The 19,183-nt window shown below is 34.7% G+C and overlaps 1 protein-coding gene across 2 annotated transcripts in view; it reads right to left on the bottom strand.

Moving 5' to 3' along the window:
- Positions 1-19,183, bottom strand: part of KIF6 (kinesin family member 6) — a 141,757-nt gene that overhangs the window by 84,143 nt on the left and 38,431 nt on the right. For both annotated transcript variants that reach the window (XM_048935128.1, XM_048935127.1), the window contains 4 exons: positions 18,812-18,915; positions 7,621-7,726; positions 6,644-6,785; positions 4,441-4,653 (listed from right to left, as the gene is read on the bottom strand). In XM_048935128.1, coding sequence (XP_048791085.1) covers positions 4,441-4,653; positions 6,644-6,785; positions 7,621-7,726; positions 18,812-18,915 — 565 coding nt within the window. The remainder of the gene's footprint in view (positions 1-4,440; positions 4,654-6,643; positions 6,786-7,620; positions 7,727-18,811; positions 18,916-19,183) is intronic.

Here is a 19,183-nt window from a genome sequence, read left to right on the forward strand (position 1 = left end):
AAGAATGATACACAGGAAAAGCAGGAGACAAATTAAAAGTTTTAGGAGCTAAATTAAGAAAAGTTCACAGACTTCGCTACAGGGGAATAGATGCAAGATTATTCTAGTGTAGTATTTCATAGCTAAGTGACAGAAAGACAGCATCAGATAATTCTAACAAATATGTGAAGCACCCACTCTGTAAAAATCCATGGTATAGATTGCTCTAGTTCTGAATTCTCCTCAATTATCACTGGACTGCAATAAAGCAGAACCCAAATCAAACAGAACTCTTAAGACTTTGTTTCCGTCCTTTCCCTCTTTCATTTCCTCAAGTATTTTGGTTTTTTTTAGACTAAGATTTTTTCTTTCACATGCACCTCACAATACACAGCTCCTGTCCATTCATCCATCCCTTCAATTAGTAAGCAACTTTAGAGGATAATCATAGAATCATGGAATTGATTGGGTTGGAAAAGATGTTCAAGACTGTCAAATCCAACCTCAACCTAACCATACCATCATAGCTAAAACTGGCAATACTAAATAGCTTACGAGATATTTATGTCAGGATACTAGTGAAATTTAAGGTGCTTATTTGCAAGTTATTGCTGACTTTTGAACTGATTATCACTTTTAGATAAAAATTCATTACAAAATACCTAAACAGTATACAGAAGAATAACTCATGAATATGTGAACTAACTACAAAATGATAGTCTAGAATGCTTTTCCTCTGAGCTTTCATAAGCAATTCTAAAACCTATTGATACCACTAATGCTTTTTGTTTAAACAACTCAATTGGAAAACAAAGAAAAAAATTAAACTAGGCAACGAAAACCGGCCTAGAGTTATTGCATGCCATAAGTTGTTTTATACGGATTTTGAAATTAACAATTTGTGTTATTACACATTGTGTAACAATGTGTTATAAATTGTGTTTAATTTAAACAACTCTGAAATGCAGAGAAAGATACTTGCAAAGAAAGATATTTAACAATTAACACTTTTTTAGTTAACCAGCATAGTAACTCCCTTACTTATACAATCCATGCTAATTAGCCAATATAATTTGCTTTTTTTGAGTTGCTGTTTAAATCAAATAGTAAGCACATAGTTAAATCTATTGGTATTTACATAGCTAAAGTTAAATATGTCCTTAGAATCTTGTAAAAATTAGGTTAGGAGTGGTTTCTGAAGACCTGGCATGCAGAAAATATTCTTTTCAGAATATTAATAATAAATAATGCTTTTTGCCTATTCTTATTTCAAAATTATGTAGTCTGAAATCTAATAATATATGTCTTAAAAGATGAGAAAAAATACAAGTCAATATTTATAACTTCTGGGATTGACAGTATAATTTTCTGAAATTTCTTTAAGTTACGTTACAAGGCAGTAGTTACTGTAAGTTGCTTGTAATGTAGTTACAAGTCACAAGACATTATTTACAAGACAATAATAGAAAAATCAATTATGAGACCTGGTGAGGCCTGCAGTAGTTCCCAACTCTTGAGAACAACATTTCTGTAAGATAGTCTGTACTAAAATTACAATTACTAAAAGTAAATTTCTCAAATCCATACAGAAACTGGGAGGCCAAAAGGTAGGTTTTAACCAAGCATATGCACTTATTTTAATTCTCTTACATCAACTAAGTTATTTTGCCACAAAAGTTATTAATGTTCATTTCACCAGGTGGTGTTTTTTCAAAACACTTTGCTTAATTGTTGGGTAGAACATTTTTGGATTAATAAAGTCTGCAGCACGTGTCCAGGTCTGAGTTCAAAAGGAAAGAGCTATATTTCAATCATTATCACATATAGCAGACAGCTTTTGGCTGATAGTATACCACTATATCTTCACACTGCCAAAATTATGCAATAAAAACAGTGATAACCTCTTGAGATCTTATAGCGCATTGCAGCTGAAGATCTCAAAATAGTAACTTGCCTACAGATAAAACAGGATGCTTCAAGTAAATGTAGATAACACTTTTTTTTTTTTTTTTTAATGTATGATATTGATCTTACAGTACTATTATAAAAATTAAACTAAAACAGTTCTTAAACTAAAAGAGCAGAAATTCTTAGGTGTTAGGAGGAAATTATTTACTCACAGAGTTGTGAGGCACTGAAACAGGTTGCCTAGAGAAGTTGTTGATGCCACATCCCTGAATGTGTTCAAGGCCACGTTAGGTAGAACTTTGTGCAGAGGGTGATGTCTCCACCCACTACAGGGGAATTAGATGGTCCTTTAGGTCCCTTCCATCCCCAGACATTCTATGATTCTACAATTACTACTTTTTAAATCATGTAATTGACTACAAGCCATAGTTCGGCTTTCTTTTAACTGAATTCGACTCTCAAACATTTTCTCTTCTTTTGACAGACTCTTGGCCTCATTCAAACTACAAACTGATCTGAAAAACAATTTGACTATTCTTCAAGAACTTATGAACATAATACTTTCAATGTGAACATGCACTGAAGCTTGTTATTTTCAGTACTCTAAGAAATCAAACAAAAGAAAGAAAAATATAGTTTATACATTAGGGAAAATGCTGTCATTCTCATAGAGACAAAAGATTGAGAGAGCATGGAAACTTGGTTACATGCTTGCAAAGACAATTGGTCTCCAGAGATAGGGTTTAAGGCATCCTGGTAAGGCTGAATGGGTTGTGCTATTTACATGGTTTCTACTACATTTATGTTTTATTTATTTTACATTTGTTACTCTAAAGTATTCCTTGAGAACAATAATGCAAACATTAAGAATCTTTTTTTTTTTTTTTTAAAGCATTACCATTATAGCAGCTACACATTACAGAACATTCAAAGTCCTAATGCTGCCAACATTACTGACTAGACTTACAGCAGAACATCAGGCCCCTCGAAAGATGTGCAGACACATATGGACATTTAGAATAATAAAAAAAAGTTATTATTTATCTGTAGCCCTCAGAGAAATATGGATGATATTTTTTTAATTATTTTTATTAACTGTAAGATGTCCCCTAGGGGAGTGTTCATCTGTTCACATTTACCATCATGATTGTTGAAGATGCATCGTTTTCATGTCACATAGAATGTGACAGAGTACCAGAACCTGACCCAAAGCAGATTGAAAAGAAGACTGGAAAGAAGGGAATACGTTTACAGCTATTTTCAGAACATTTGTAATCTAATCATACACAAAACTTCTCATCTCAGAACATATCTTCTCAGTCCAGACAGACACTTATCTAAGCACTCATAATCCCAACATGACGGGAATCAGGTAGATTTACTTCTAGCCAAAGAAGATACTTCATCATTGTCACAGGTCCTCCGCGCCAACCATATGTCCAAAATAATTCTTTTTCAATAAAAAAAAGTCTGGAATGTTTACCTACTATATTTTACAGAACAGTTACAGTATAGTTTGAATAACAAGAAAAAATTGGCGTTACTACTAGATTAAAATCTTTTATCAGTTGCACATATACAAACTTATCTGCTGACAAATGACACTAATGTATATTGAATGGTACTGTTAGCTACCCTAAATGAACACCTTGTCTATCAGTTCAGCTCAATTTTTTGGGGGGAAAGGATATGATTTATAGGATCACATGGTAAATTATTATTTTGAAATACAACAGAATGCAGATTTTGAATTTGTTCATACTTACCCAGTCCTTGCTCTAGAAAGGCAGAATTGCAGTAGAGCTATTGAAATGCACAAAAGTGTAGCTACCTTTCATTTCTGGAACTAAGACTTCAATTTATTTAATCACTTTTTTTAAAAATAATTAAAATAATCACAATATTTTATTGAAAAGGCTGAATAAAAAAAACCAGACACCTAAATAGTATAGTATAAGCAAAACTATTAATGACAATCACAGAAAGTTTCCAATCTGATATCAGAGATGGAAGCACAATTAATGAAATCTCATTCTATTTGAAAGTAAGATTCCTCTCATAGGTTGTAAGATTACAAAAAAATTGGAAAGAAAAATGCGTTTATTGATGTTTTACTATACTGTGCAATTAATAATGCCTGCACAAAACTTCTTTCAATACCTGCTGTACTGGTTATTATTTATTTTTTGCTAAAGGTCATTACTTCCAGACTTTCTGGGAAACCAACTTTATTTTCTAGTAATTTTTATGAGTTACGCTAAAAAAATCCTTTTCTGAGAACAAATTTACTTGAAGATTTAAAGTTCTAGAACATAATTTGCATTTTTTTTTTTTTTTTTGGAGAACTATACAACAGAAGATTCACATCAGTTTGTTAAAGCCATCATTACCTTGAGAGAACTATAAATTTGTATCCCTGCATTTGTGTATCCAGAATTAGCAGAATACTACTATTACTAAAAATAAAGAAATCCTATTCTGTTATGCATTTGAATAATATGTTGAAAATCATATTTTAATAACCCAATAAATACTCGCTTAATTTACACTAACCTTTAGTTCTGGAAAGAAAAGGCAGCCTGTGAACTGAAGAGCTGAGATCTTTTGCTTCTTTTAGACTAAAAAATCTTGATGGGTTTTGACTTTCTTCTAAGTTTATAGAATGAGACTGCTTCAATGATGTAGAACCAGCAGAGGCAGCATTGAGCTGAAAAAGAGCCTCTCGTGTTTTCTTTCTCTCATTTTTTAGCATATTTACCAGAATATCTGCAAGATATATTAAGGAAGTAATTAAGAATCTCTTTTCAATAAAACAATTATTTGTTTCTTTAAGACTTTTTTTTTTTTTTTTTTTTTTTTTTTTTAAGTACAACAATTCACATTTAGAAGCCTATTTGTGAACATGAATTTAAAGATAGGAATTTTGTTTGAAATTAAATCCAGCCATCTTAGCTTTTTCAATACAGGAGATTCATCTTTAAAAAGCACTAATTAATTCACAAGTTGAACACAAATGTTGAGCATTTACAGTCAAACAAATGAAAACTCCATTAAGATTGCTGTTGTGTGAGTCCTTTTTTAATTCTTTTAAATTCTATTTAAAGTCTAATAAAGTTTTTTGAAGAAGAGAAACCCTTAACTTACAATTAGGCTGAAAATTGTATCACATCTGTAGCCTTTTTATAACAAGAAAGTCTACTAAAATGCAGAACAGCAATTAGCAAATGCGTTGTTATATATTTACTAGAAGTATATTTGATATAGATATGTTTTGCTAAGAGCATCAAGGGGTCTTACAGGGAAAATTTTGTGAGCCTTCAACCAAAACCACAGGATTCTTTGTACTGTTGAATTTATTTTATTATGTTATTAATTCTAATCCTCATTAATTTTCTAAATGAAAAGAAAAATCTAAGGGAAGATTAATTAGTAAACTGGGTGACAATAATAAAATTCTGTACAGTATAGTTATTACGATAGCTCCTGGTTTGAAGAACAATCAAGAAAATCTCATTTCTTGACTATAAAGCTTTCATATTTCTCACCACTTTATCACATGTCGCATTATTAGCTTTTGAACAATGATAGACTGAATTTGATATACCAGAGCTGCAGTGAATGCAATGCCTCCCATTTTACAGTGTTAGCCCATGACATCAGAGGCATATGTGTGTATATATATATATGTATATATATTAGTAGTATGGCAGTAGCAGTTGAACCTTCCCACCAGTATTCTGTTACATTTTGTTGCTGTGCAACAAATGGCAGCAGATGGGCAGTCTTGCAAAATGGTATCTGACATGGGAGTGCATATGAAGAAAAAGTGTGTCATTGAATTCTTCCACATGGAAAAAATGACACCTACTGACATTCACTGGCACTTATTGAATGTTTATGGAGATCAAACAGTGAAAGTGGGCACAGTGAGGCATTAAGTGGCGCATGTCAGCATTGTTGACAGTGACAGTGGGTCCCCTCCATTGCTGCAGATCTTCACAAGAACAGCATGCAGGTTAGTGTACATTACTGACAAAAATGCATAGCTAAGGGTGACTATGATGGAAATAAATATTGCTTTGGAGCTGAGAATTTGCTCTATCGAGTACTGCTATTGTGCTCTTTTTATTCTCATGAATACTATAACAAATACAAAGACATTGCTTTCACTGCAACCTACATACTTGTGTCTGCTGTGAGGCACTGAAATGGACAAAGCACATTTAAGTAGTCTAATATTTTTACATGCAGAAAGCCTTAGCTTTAATTTAATTTTTAAACGCGTGTAAAGAGTATAAGTTTCATATTCATTCAAAAGGTACATAATCCAATAGTCCCCAAAGCAGCACTTCATTTGGCTAAAAATAACACTTGCAGGAAATTCTATTCTTTGTAAGGTAATAAATTGATCTTTACATAGCATCAGATTTTCCCATTCTACAAAAATGCCTAAATTGCTTGAGGAGAGTTTTTTAGGCATGGCTTTATTCGCAGTCTTTGGATCTTGGCTGGACCACTCTAAAGCTAAGTGGTGCCTGGATCCAGGATTTTGGTTTGGGTCTCAACTGAAATAGAAGCAGGTGTAAAGAAAGGGTCTTGCCACATAAAATTTGGAAACTGAGTAATTGCTTTAACACAGTGGGGTCAATAGAGAGAAATTCATTTCATGCAGCCAACTCCTATCTCACACACAGAGAAACCATTGTAGCCACATCAGCTGAAACCCAAATATTATTTTTTCCCCTGCTAAGGATACTGATCTCATTGTCTCTTTGCTGCAGAAGTTCTTTCATTTTTTTCAATTCCTCTTTTCCTGCTTCTTTGCTAGTGTCTTTTTCTTCACAGATGTGATGCGAGAGCAGCTTTTCATCAGAAACCTTTGAATGATTCTGTCGTAGCTACCAGAAGAAAAAAATAAAATTACTTTCATAACTTTACATCCAGCTACGTATTTACTTTCTCTTGTGACTCACTGGAAAATATGTTGAAAACAATGTCTGTATACATCCTTGAGAGAATAAAATCATGCCACTATATCAAGCTATATGCAAATGTTTGGCATGAGTAGGTATTCAGAATGAGTTGCATTTGTTGTTTTTCACTGTTACTATACTTCACATGTACTATATCCTATCTAAGTGAGACTCCAGTGTTCTGTAGCATCATGGTATTTTCGATATTAACAGTGCAAATAAGACCTAATTATTCAAACACAATAAATTTAAATCAGGAATGCATGTCTTGTTATATTATAAAACAACATCCCAAAACAGAAAAAGTGTATAATGCCTTCTACTTATTTCTCTATTAACCTCACTGTTCTTTCTACTTCAAGTATATCTTGTTTCCTCAGAGTTGAAGTGCTTACACTAGTAAGATTGTGCAATGGATTCAAGCATATGGTGCTTTAATATTATTTTTATCTTTTGACATAGTTTATAAAAAGACATCATAGCATTCTGAATACACAGATACATCAACCCACTTACAAATGGCTTGATTCCAATAACTTACAGTCCTCTCTTACAATTTAGTACAAGTTGTGATCCTTTCACACAATTTTGCTGCATTTTTCCAATTAAATTCCAAATTTCTATTAGTTCTTCACGCAATTCACAGTTTTACCATTTTCCATCTCTCAACTATACTGCATTACTTGATTCTTTTAATTGTGAATATCTTCAATGTACATGCAGTCCCAGCTGCATCTCTACCTATGTTTAAAAGAAATACCTTCAAGTAAGTGAAGCAGTACTTGATCTTGCGCATATCTGCTCCAACATCCAAAGTGGTTTCAGGATCATCGTCTTCCAGAAATGTTTCTATTAATTCATCCAAGCTGAAAAGACATTTTTAAGAGACAAAAATCACAAAAAACAAGTCAACTCTAAAGTAATGTGTTAAATTCTGATTTACCAAGATGACTGACTTTAGCAGGCTACCTTTTTTTCCCCCCAGTGTCCAAGCAATTATGGTACTTTTTATTGCTGATATTAAAAGCTGGTTTCAATACTGGAGATTCTGTAACTGTGTATCAAAACATACTTGCATGTGCTAATTAGCGGTTTTAGAACTAAAGGAAGAAGGATTTCAGGAAGAAATTTGTTTTTTCTCTTTTTTTCTTAATACAAATTACAGTTCTTTTTGCCATATCACAATTAAAATGAACTGAAGTCTGTCCTTTCAGAAAACATGGCAACCTGACTTTTAGAGGCTTTGAGTATCAGATTTTTTTTAATGTGCAGTTATTTGTGTAAAAGAAAAAAAAAAAAAACATCTTTTATGATACAAGAGTCAGTAAACTTTCATACATAAAAATCACTTTTCCAAAATTTACTTATCACTTCAAGAATTTTTCGGTGTGAAAAGTCAAACAGGAAAAAAAGGGAGGAGGGGAGAGGATATTTGTATACTTCTCTGTACAGGAGGATATTCTTAAACTATTATAGAAATAAATGAAAATTAGGCCATAGAATCATGTAAAGTTATAAAACATTTAAGAATTTTATATCTATATCTATTTTTACATCTACAATAACAACTCCAAATCTTTTTTCTAGTCAGAACATCAAACACAGAAGTCATTCTCCTATTAAAAAAGGCAGAGTAAAAAAAACCCTTTTTGCAACAAGTTATACAGAGGCTCTTGGTTTTAATTCAGTTACCTTCAATAAGTGGAAAATAACTCTCTTCTTACCAACCATACTGTACTCAAAGATAGTCACCTAACTTCTGGTCTTCAGTTCTATTGCAGATAAGTCAATATTAAATCTTTTTCCTCCAACAGAACTGTTTCAAGAATTATGACTAAGTACCAAACTAGAAAAATCACATAAAATAGCCCAGACATGAAAAATATTGTGCCTCGATGTTCAGGAGGAGCAAGAAATTGCTAACAGAGAACTCCCTACAAAAACTTGCTTTATTTGCCTGTTTAGAGGCATGCATATGTGACAAAAGGAAGATCACATGAAATCATGAGGTAAACAACATCACTTTCCTAAGGAGTTTTTTCATCACAGATGTACTAGATAACTGTAAAACACCGGTAATCAATTTTTTTGTGTGTGATTTCCTCTGGTTCAGCCCTGATGCCATTCCATTGATCTCTCAGATACGTTCTTAGGTATGCGCTTCCTGGAAAAATCATTAGTTATAGTTTCTTTTCAAAAAGCCCCGAGTAATCAATCCTGAAATTTACTAGTGATGAGTTACCACCATCATGTCAATGATAATATTGGCTAGTGTAGGTTAATGTTTACATGCCCTCTTAAAACAGAAATTAGGAAAAAGCAGCCCAAAGAAGAGAAATGTTAGAAATCTTTGCTTCTGCTGGAAAAAAATATGAAACTAATGAAGCTTTTTTTTTTTTTTTTAAATAATTAGTATTGTTAGTAGGCAGGCTGTTCCATTCTTAATCTTAATTTTCTAAGGATCTCGGTAACAATTCCTTCTAGGAACAATTTTTCCTTAAAGGAATGCTACATTCTGCCCTAACAGCAGGCCTAACTTACACTACTGGGAACAAGAGCATGCCAAAGTCTACTGCCAGAACCCTGCTGAATTAGGAAGAATGATTTTCCCTAATTGAAACTCCCTGAAGGAGGAAGAACATGAAACTATCAAACAATGACCCATTTTGGTGGAAAATGGTAAACAAAGTACTTATTCTCAGTGCTCATCAGATAAAAACAAACAAACAAAAAAATGAAACACACACACAACAAAAAACAACCAAGCAAATACAACAAGCAAAAAGGATGCCCATTAAACTGCCCATTAAAGAAAACTAATTTTCTAAGTCAATGTCAAGGGAACAATATCAGTATAAACACATACATCATTTATATATATACACACATCATGTAACAGTATAAATACATACATCATTTGTGATATTAATTTTAAACTCATTTTGATACTTGTATATAATAGCACACTATAAATAGAAAGGTATTGCAGTGCTGATCCAGGTGAGTTTGAATAACAGTACCATGATCTATATGAAAACAAGTCTGATGCAGGGATGAACACTAAGAAAAGCAGTGATAAATAGCTGAAGTAGAAGCTTGTTAAACTAACAGTGGTTTCTGCTTACCAACTATGAATCAGTCTTAAAGTCTTAATAATTTCCCTTTTAATAGCATTCTTCCTAATAATGTAACCAAATACAATACCATAACTCAGAGACAGCATTTACGTTATCAACTTGGTTTCTCCCTTATCATTTTCTGTTCTTCAGGAATTCTTTCATAATGAAACCTCCTTACAATTTAGGAAACATAAAACAAAAAAATTTTCTATCCTCAATGTTTTATACTCCCTGCAATTTTTTTCTGGTAGCATGGCACTGGAATGGTAAGATAAGCACTCTGCCACCTCAATTTCACCCTTCCATCAAAAAACAGACTTTCACGTTAAGAAAAAAAACCACAATAACAAATTCACTTCCAATTCAGTCTTGCGTTTCCATGAACCAGCATGTAAATTACACATGTACACACAATTAAAACACATCCAAAAAGCACTCCTATCCAACTGAGAGTACGTTCTTCAAGTTTAGAGCTCTCAATAGCATGATTTGGAAAGACTCATTTTGATCTTTTTTTAATGTGACACAATTCCTTTCTGGGAAAGTTTGCCTTTTAACTTTGATTACCAACATTGTATATCATATCAAAATTAAGTTCACATAAAGAACAACCAATTTTATGTATAAGCTGTGAACTTCATGACAAGCAAAATGGAAAGACTGCTAACACAGCTACTGAAACACTTAAGGCCAACAATTAAAAAGTCTATTCACCTGGACGGACATTTGCAATAACTTTCCTATATAATTAAGCTATGAGATAACCTGAAAAACTCTAAGTGGAATTTTCTATAGAAGCCAGGCTGACTGACGAAATGGAAAATAGGTCTGCCATTGCTTCAAAGATGCCATTATTGACATAACTAATTGTCAGTAAATTACGAGTCTATCTTCAGAGGTTCCTAGAACACGTATCTCACCAAGCCAGGTAGCAAGCCTGAGAACTCTGAGAAAAGTGCCAGTCAAGTAAAAACTGTGGGTAGAAATGGATAGTGGAAATGACAGTAATTCCCTATTAACAGTGTAACTTCAAATGTAGTGGATTAACACTTGGGTGAAGTAATGATAACGATAATTAAGCATTGGAACTGGTGTCCTAAGTCATCATATAATTCCCACAGAAGATATTTATATGATAGTTTGTAATATAGCCTTGCAAATTTGTACATAAGTTTGGTTCTGTTAGAGCAGGGAAATAAGAGTAACAAGTTCAAGTGTCTTCTGTTTCCTACAGATTTTCAGACCTTTTTGACTTCAAATACCTACATAGAGCTCTAAAAACAGAAAAAAAATCTACTACAGGACAAGAAAGATGAAGAACCCTTACTGCTTCTAATTGTAATATAATGAAAATGGCTAAAGAGAATATACTTCAAACTTAAGACATCAATTGTGTACGTACGAGGAATTCAAGCAATGGTAAAGAATTTGCTGTGAGGTTCAGGTTCATCCTGTAAACTCCAAAAGCGTGCTAGGCAAGTCTCTAAATAATGATACTGAATTCACAAACAAGTGCATTTTAACAGATAAAAATTATGGGTTCAACTTAATTTATTGCTTCAAGTGGCAGAATATCCACTTATTTTTAGGTAAGATTCTGAGACTAAAGGCTAGGTTCTGAGTTGCCACTTTTCTCCTGGGAACCATTCCAAGTGGCATAGTCAGTCAGACAGATGGTGAGCTGACCCTTCTATCAAATTTTCTTCCTATTAGCCACAACAAAAAAAAAATCTGTGAGAAAGACAAAGCAAAAGAAGACATTTTTGCTACCTCCTTATGTAAGGAGATCCTTTGAAATAAGACAGCTACAATATGACAAACATATGTGAAGAGTTTCCACACAGTCAAAAAACATTAATTCCAAAGATGAAACGCATACTCCTGAAAAGATTTAGATCTGTAAGTCAAGGAGAGTTTTGGAAAGGACTATGACACAGCCAAGACTGACTCATGCAGGAGAAAACATGCCTAAACTAATGCTATACGTGGAGAGTTTTTGCAGAGAAAAAACATATCAGGTAGGTGATACTTAAATATATACATAAAGAAACACTACAACATAACGCATCACCTCCTTTCCTTCCCACTCCATTCCTTCCCTCCTTTTTCTGTCCCCTCCTCCCCATAAGAAAACAAACTCTGTACTCTTTGATAATAACTTTAAATTGTCTTTTGACTGTTTCAAAAGGGTGACCAGTTTGAACAAAGTAGTGAGATTAAACAAAGATAATCACACTTTAATCATCCCAATTAAGTAGCTGTTACAGGAATCTGAACTTCTTTTAATGCAGACACTAAATATCGCATAGCATATAAGAAAAAGAATGTCCTCTGGAGAAATACATCAATTTAGCAGGATTCTAAATCAGGCATCTAAATTAAATATTGCTGTGAAACATTTTAAATCTACTCTACAGTTAAGGTAGCTTCTCTTGAAAGCAGCGTATGTCAGTCAGCCTGCTCATTTCTGCTAGACGTTTGCAAAGCTGTGCTGACAAAAGGCAAGGTAATAGGTTTCTATTTCTTCCACCTTATAACAGAAATTGAACACTGACATCAACAAATAATATAATTTGCCCTGCTTTGTAAATGGAACCATTTGTTGAACAGCTTAAGCACAACTGTTAAAGCTGTATACTGTAGAATAGTGCAATATTGTTAATGCCATGATAGCATACAGATGTCACAATGTTGAAACAGGAAAAGAAGACAGAAAAAAGTAATGAGAAATCCAGGAAATGAGTAGGATGAACATTATATGACTGTTGAAGTAAAAAATAGAAGCTTCAGTTATAACATATGTATCTGAAAGAAATAAGGTAAAGTTATTAATAAATAGAAGTGCTAAGCCAGGACTTCCATCCCTGTTACCAGAGAATTCCAGTTGGCAAAGGCTCTGGGAGCGTGGGTGCTCTGGAGCACAGGGCTTTGCTTAGAAATCCTGGCTTTCTGGGCACACACTAAATTGCTAGTGAGCTCATTTACAACAACAAAAAAATCCCAAATGACTCCAACAAAAAGGACTCTTCCATTTACTTGTGGAATGCTTCTCATGAAAAAATATAAATAAAATCATTTCAATACCATTTCACTCTGTTCTCAACTATAGTGCAGAAGCCTGTGATGATGTAATTTCTTTAATAGTGCAAATTGCTTTGTTTTGTTTTCCCCTTTAAACTAAACTAAATTCATTCTTTAGCTTAAAGAAATACTTAAGAGATCAGACCTTCATAGCTGAGGAAGTAGACTGCGTGACCCAAAGCAAGTATTTTGGAAGCATTTTATGAACTACGTTATGAACCACTTACATAGCAGAGCTGCTATTTTTTATGCTATGCGTTTCAAATAAACAAAATGAGAGCAGCAGAATGTGTATGCCTAACATTTATGAAAATAAAATAGTAAAACCAAAAATATGACATAATAAAGCACTTACCACTTTACATAGAATTCTGAACTAAGTATTCCTAGACAGCTGCAGTCTTATTCACAAAACTGATCACTCGTGTTGTATTATGATATAGCATTTACAATCAAAGTCAAGAGCATTTAGCATTCACAATTAAAGAGAAGAGCATTTGTTTTCCATTTTGTGGTAAACATGTGGATGACATGAACATGACAAAAAAAATCCTGAAGACACTTCTTTGCATCAAGTGAGGAAAAAAAGAACCAACTATAGTTTATTCACATAATATCTGAATAATTCTAGCAATCTGAATTGCAGTGAGCAGCCCACTACTTTGAATGCTCTTAAAGTAAGCAAGTGGAACAAAGCTATGTAAGAAAAATATAAAATTCTGTTTAACATAATAATAGTTATTTCTACCATAATTATTTCCTTCCTGCAATGCACATAGGAAGCAAAAACCTGTTATCACAACCACTGTATTATCATAACCATTGCAAGTATGGGTTCTACATACGTAGTCATGACATTTAGATTCATTTTGGCGTTTATCTTCTACTAAAAAGCCCCTGAGATAAGAACTTGTGCAGAGACAAAAAGATGAATATGTACTTAGAACTTGAAGTTTTTGAAGTTCTATACCTTTAAACATCTGCATTAAGGATTGAAGAATACATACCTAAATTGGCACAGAATAATTCTGGAAGACAACCTCCCTTGAAACGAAGAATCAGAATAAAACATCTAAAACTAATTTTGATAACAATGGTATTTAGTAACACTTTGCTTAAAATAATACTTCTGATAAAGTTTGTCTTTTGAAAAGAACCATGTAAGCTTGAATTATATACATTTAGACATATGCATACCTATGCATGCTGACATACCAGTTCACGTAAGTTTGAACAGAATATATCTTAACTAAGCAGAAATGTCTAAATAGCATTAGAAATCCATAATGATCTTAATAATTTCCTTTCAGGCCACATTAAAAAGGCAGAAACTAAAAAAAGAAATTAGTCTGGAATGTCCTACAGTAATGATATAAATAAGAATCACCATTATGTAGTGGCTGAGTAAGGTGAATCATAGAATCACCAAGGTTGGAAAAGACTTCCAAGACCGCTCAGTCCAACCATCCACCTATCACCAATATTTCCTGTTAAATCATGCCCCTTAATACAACATCTAAATGTTTCTTGAACATCTCCAGGACACTGAATCCATCACTTCCCTTGGTATCTTGTTCCAATACAAAAGCACTCTTTTGGGGAAGAAGTTTTTTCCTAATATCCCACCTGAATCTTCCCGGGTGCAACTAGTCCTATCACTAGTTACATGGGAAGAGAGTCTGTCCCTCACCTCACCACAGCCTTCCTTTAGGTAGTTGGAGAGAGCAATAAGTTTTCCCTAAGCCTCCTCTTTTGCAGACTAAATAATCCCAGTTCCCTCAGATGTTCCTCATAAGACTTGTGCTCCAGCCCTTCACCAGCTTCATTCCCCTTCTCTGAACATGCTCCAGTGTCTCAGCGCCTTTCTTGCAGTGAGGGGTACAAAACTGAACACAGTACTGGACATGCAGCCTCATCAGTTGTGAGTACATAGGGATCACTTCTGTGCCACTCCTAGCAGCACTGTTTCTGATACAAGCCAACATGCCATTGGTCTTCTCGGCCACCTTCTACATAGTCTTCCATCCACCCTGCTCCAAGCCTGTAGCATTGCATGGGGTTGTTGTAGCCAAAGCATAGGATCCAGCATTTAGTCTTGTTGATCTTCATCCCAGTGGCCTCAGCCTGGCAACCTAGCCTGTCCAGGTCCCTCTGCAGGGCCTTCCTACCCCCAGGCTGATCAACACTTCCTCCCAAGCTGGTGTCATCTGCAAATTTCCTGAGGGTGCACTCAAAGCCCTCTTCCAGATCATCAATAAAGATATCAAACAGGACAGGCCCCAGTAAGTCCCCTGGGGAACACCACTCGTAACTGATTGCCAGATGGATATAACTCTATTCACCACCACTCTCTGGGCCCAGTTATCCAGCCAGTTCTTTACCCAACAAAAAGGGCACCTATTGAAGCTGTGGGCTGTCAGCTTCTCCAGGAGAACACTGTGATGGTTTTGCTGAAGTCTAGGTAGACTACATCAATATCTTTGTGCAGCACACTATATTGCATTATCACTTATATTCCTTTCCCTCTTCTGCTTGTTATAAGTCTGATCTACATTTTAAGTAATATTTATGCTTCATTGTATATACAAAACTAGATGCAAACCACAACATAAGCATTTTCCAGCAATAATAAATAATGACTTTTTCAGCCCTTATTCAACTCTATATGTCTGTTTGTATTACTCATTTCTGTATTTATTCTTCAATTTGTGCAAAGTCTCCAGACAATAAGTAGCTCCAAACTCAGTCTCCACATACAGAATTTTCATAAATATTTGCTACGTCATACATCAAAAGACTCTCAGCAGAGACAGAAAACTTAAATGCTATCTATTGATATTTGTAAGTGCTCAAAACCAATAGTGACAGGATGCTTAGAGAGACCTAGCCTAGCATGACCACAAATATTGTCACTAAATGAAAGATGTATATAGAAATACAGAGAGATCTTTCGATAGAGTCATGCATGGCTTGGTTTGGAAGAGACCTCAAATATCACCTAGCACCAATTCTCCTGCCATGGACAGGGATGCCACCCTCCAGATAAAACTATCCAGGGCCCCATCCAACCTGGTCTTGAGCAGCTCCATCAATAGGGCATCCACAACATCTCTGGGTAGCCTGTGCCAGTGCCTAATCGCTTTTTAAGTAAAACAATTTCCTGCTAACATTTAACATACGTCTTCCTTCTTAGTTTAAAACTGTTCCCTTTCTCCTAACATTACCTGGCCATGTAGAAAGACCATCTCCATCCAGTTCATAGCCTCTCTTTAAGTACAGAAAGATGTTGCAATGACATCTCTCCAGAGCCTTCTCTTCCCCATGCTAAGCAAGCCCAAGCTCCCTCAGCCTTTCTTCACAGGAGAGATGCTCCAGTCCTCTGATAATCTTTATAGCCATCCTTCAGACCCACTCCAATATCTTTGCATCTTTCTTGTGCTGAAGGCCCCAGGCCTGGATGCAGCAATCCAGATAGGACCTCACAGGAGCAAGGAGACAATCGTCTTTCACCATTCTGGCCACCCCTGATGCAGTTCATCGTCCAGGCTGCAGTCACACACTTTTTCATCCACCAGAACGCCCAAATCTTTCACAGAGCTAATCTCAATGAGTTCTTCTCCCCATCCGTACACATACCTGACATTGCCCCAACTCTACTGCAACACCTTGCACTCAGCCTAGTTGAATTTCATTAGGTTCACACGGGCCCACTTTTCAAAGTTTGACCAGGTCTCTTTGGATGGCATCTCTTTCTTCCGTTGTCTCAGCAGCACCTCTCAGCTTTGTGTCATTGGGAAACCTGCTGAGGGGGCACTCAATCTCACTATCCAGATCATCAATAAAGATGTTAAAGAACACTGGTCCCAGGGCAGACACTCCTGGGGTTAATTGCTTGACACTGCCACACAGCCCTCCACTTAGATATAGTACCACTGACCACAACTCTCAGGCTGACACCATTCAAAAATTTTTTTTTTTTTTAAACATACTAAATAGTTGACTCTTCAAATTCATCGCTATTCAATCTCTTGTTGAAAAAGAAAAAAAAAAAAAAAAAAAAAAAAAGAAAAAATGAAGAAGAGAAAGGAAGAAAGAGAAAGACAAAGGAAAAACACTACTCTGATCCTTATTATATCTCTTATTTCCTTTCTATGCCTTGGACACATCCAGTACTACCTAACCACTGCATCATTAACCAGTAGGAATTGTGTGGACTTCTCTAGTTGGAAGATTATATTGGTAACTGCTTGTGTTGAAAACAGATTTTTTAAAAGAAATATTTGTATAATGCTATCCGTCTTCTCACCCTTCACAAGAATATAATTTCATTCCAGAATTAAAACCAATCAAATCAAAACAAGACAATGAAGAGTAACAACTTCCAATAAGGCAGAATTCTGCAGGTCTCCAGAATCTCCTGGATAGTATTTACAGTATTCTTCTGGGCCGTTTCCAGATGAAATCAAAACCAATCAAGTTTTCAGCTTCTACATCAAACTTAACAATCCCAAATCAGTTACTACTGCTTTATACAAATATATTCGTATCAAATAGATTCATTCCACAGAATCGGTTTTTCAGAACTGGGAATTGAGTATAGCCATTTTGAAATTTTATACCTAGGTGTTGCTCCAAAAGTAATGCCTCCTGTGTTATTATGCTAGCCCCCAACATCAGAGGTGGGATGGAAGTGGTACAGTAATAGGAGGTTGAACCTTCCCACCAATATTATTACATTTTGTTGTTGTGCAACAGGTGGCAACAGAGGGGCAGTCTGACAAAAATGGTGTCTGACATGGAAGTTAGTATGAAGCAGGTATGAAACCGAATTTCTCCACATGGAAAAATGGCACCTTTTGACATTCATCAATGCTTGGTGAACATTTACAGAGATTAAGCAGTGGATATGAGCACAGTGAGGTAGCGGGTGATGTTTCAGCACCTCCACTGGTGTAGATTTTTGAGTGTAGCATGCAGGCTTTTTTGTTCAGTGGTAAAAATTCATAGGTAATGGTAGTGACTATGATGAAAAAGATTTTGTAGCTGAGAATTTGTTTTATCAAGTCATGGCATTATTCTCTCTCTGTTGTAGTCCCTATGGAAATAAATAGGAGGCATTATTTTTGGAGCGATAAGCTTAAATATTTTTACACTGCACACCAAATTCTTATATTCCATATAATTCTCTTATAAGAATTTGGTGTGCAATGTAAAAATATTTAAGCTTATCACTCCAAAAATAATTCTTCACTAAAAAACTGCAAGATATTACAACACTCACGCATTATCAATAGCATATTCAGTAAAAAAAATTAAATATTTGTCTTTTAAGGCATTATTTTTCTAATAGAAACGCAAGCTTTATCTTGACATATGTCAAAGTAACACTGCAGTAGGACAGTTCTTAACAGGAACACTAATTTTTCTTAGATCAGATATCCAATCAGATATCCAACTTTCAGAAAGTTTGTTTTTGTTATTCTACACTATTATACAACACTTTTTTGTCTGGCATCTAATAGGCATTCCCATTCCTTGCATTTAGTTTATTTCAGTTTCTCAAACCTGAGGTTGCAAAAGCACAGCCTCATACAGATTTTCATGGCAAACTGTCATTCTAACTCAGCACATAAACTCACTTTAGTACTCACTCTGAGAACTTGAACACTGAGATGAATTTAAACATTTATACCAAAGAAACCAATTAAAACTGTTAACACAAAAGAAAATTAAAACAATGTAAGACATTACTGAAGTAGCTCTTCTTGTGAAAGCTGTGATGTTCTTTGCATGCCAGTCACCAGTGCCAGCTCATCTTTCAACTCTTGGATCTCCCTTTTCAGCTGAATAATCATCTACAAACAAAGCATAAAACAAGCATCACCTAAAAATGATTAGTTAGGTTATGATTTTTATACTAGAAAGTAGATGTTAGGGAATATTTGCTTGAAATAAAGAAGAAAAACAAAGTAATCTCTTTTCTCTTTAAGAACAGCCCAAACACCTTAAATATACCCAAGTACAAGGAAATTTATCCAAGTCATCCAGACTCAGTAAACTTCCTGTTAGAAGATATGGCTGTACAGAAAGAAAAATAATTTGCCGTAAGAGGAAAGTGAGCAA

This window comes from Lagopus muta, chromosome 2 (genome assembly GCF_023343835.1).
Source record: "Lagopus muta isolate bLagMut1 chromosome 2, bLagMut1 primary, whole genome shotgun sequence".
Lineage (NCBI taxonomy): Eukaryota > Metazoa > Chordata > Aves > Galliformes > Phasianidae > Lagopus > Lagopus muta.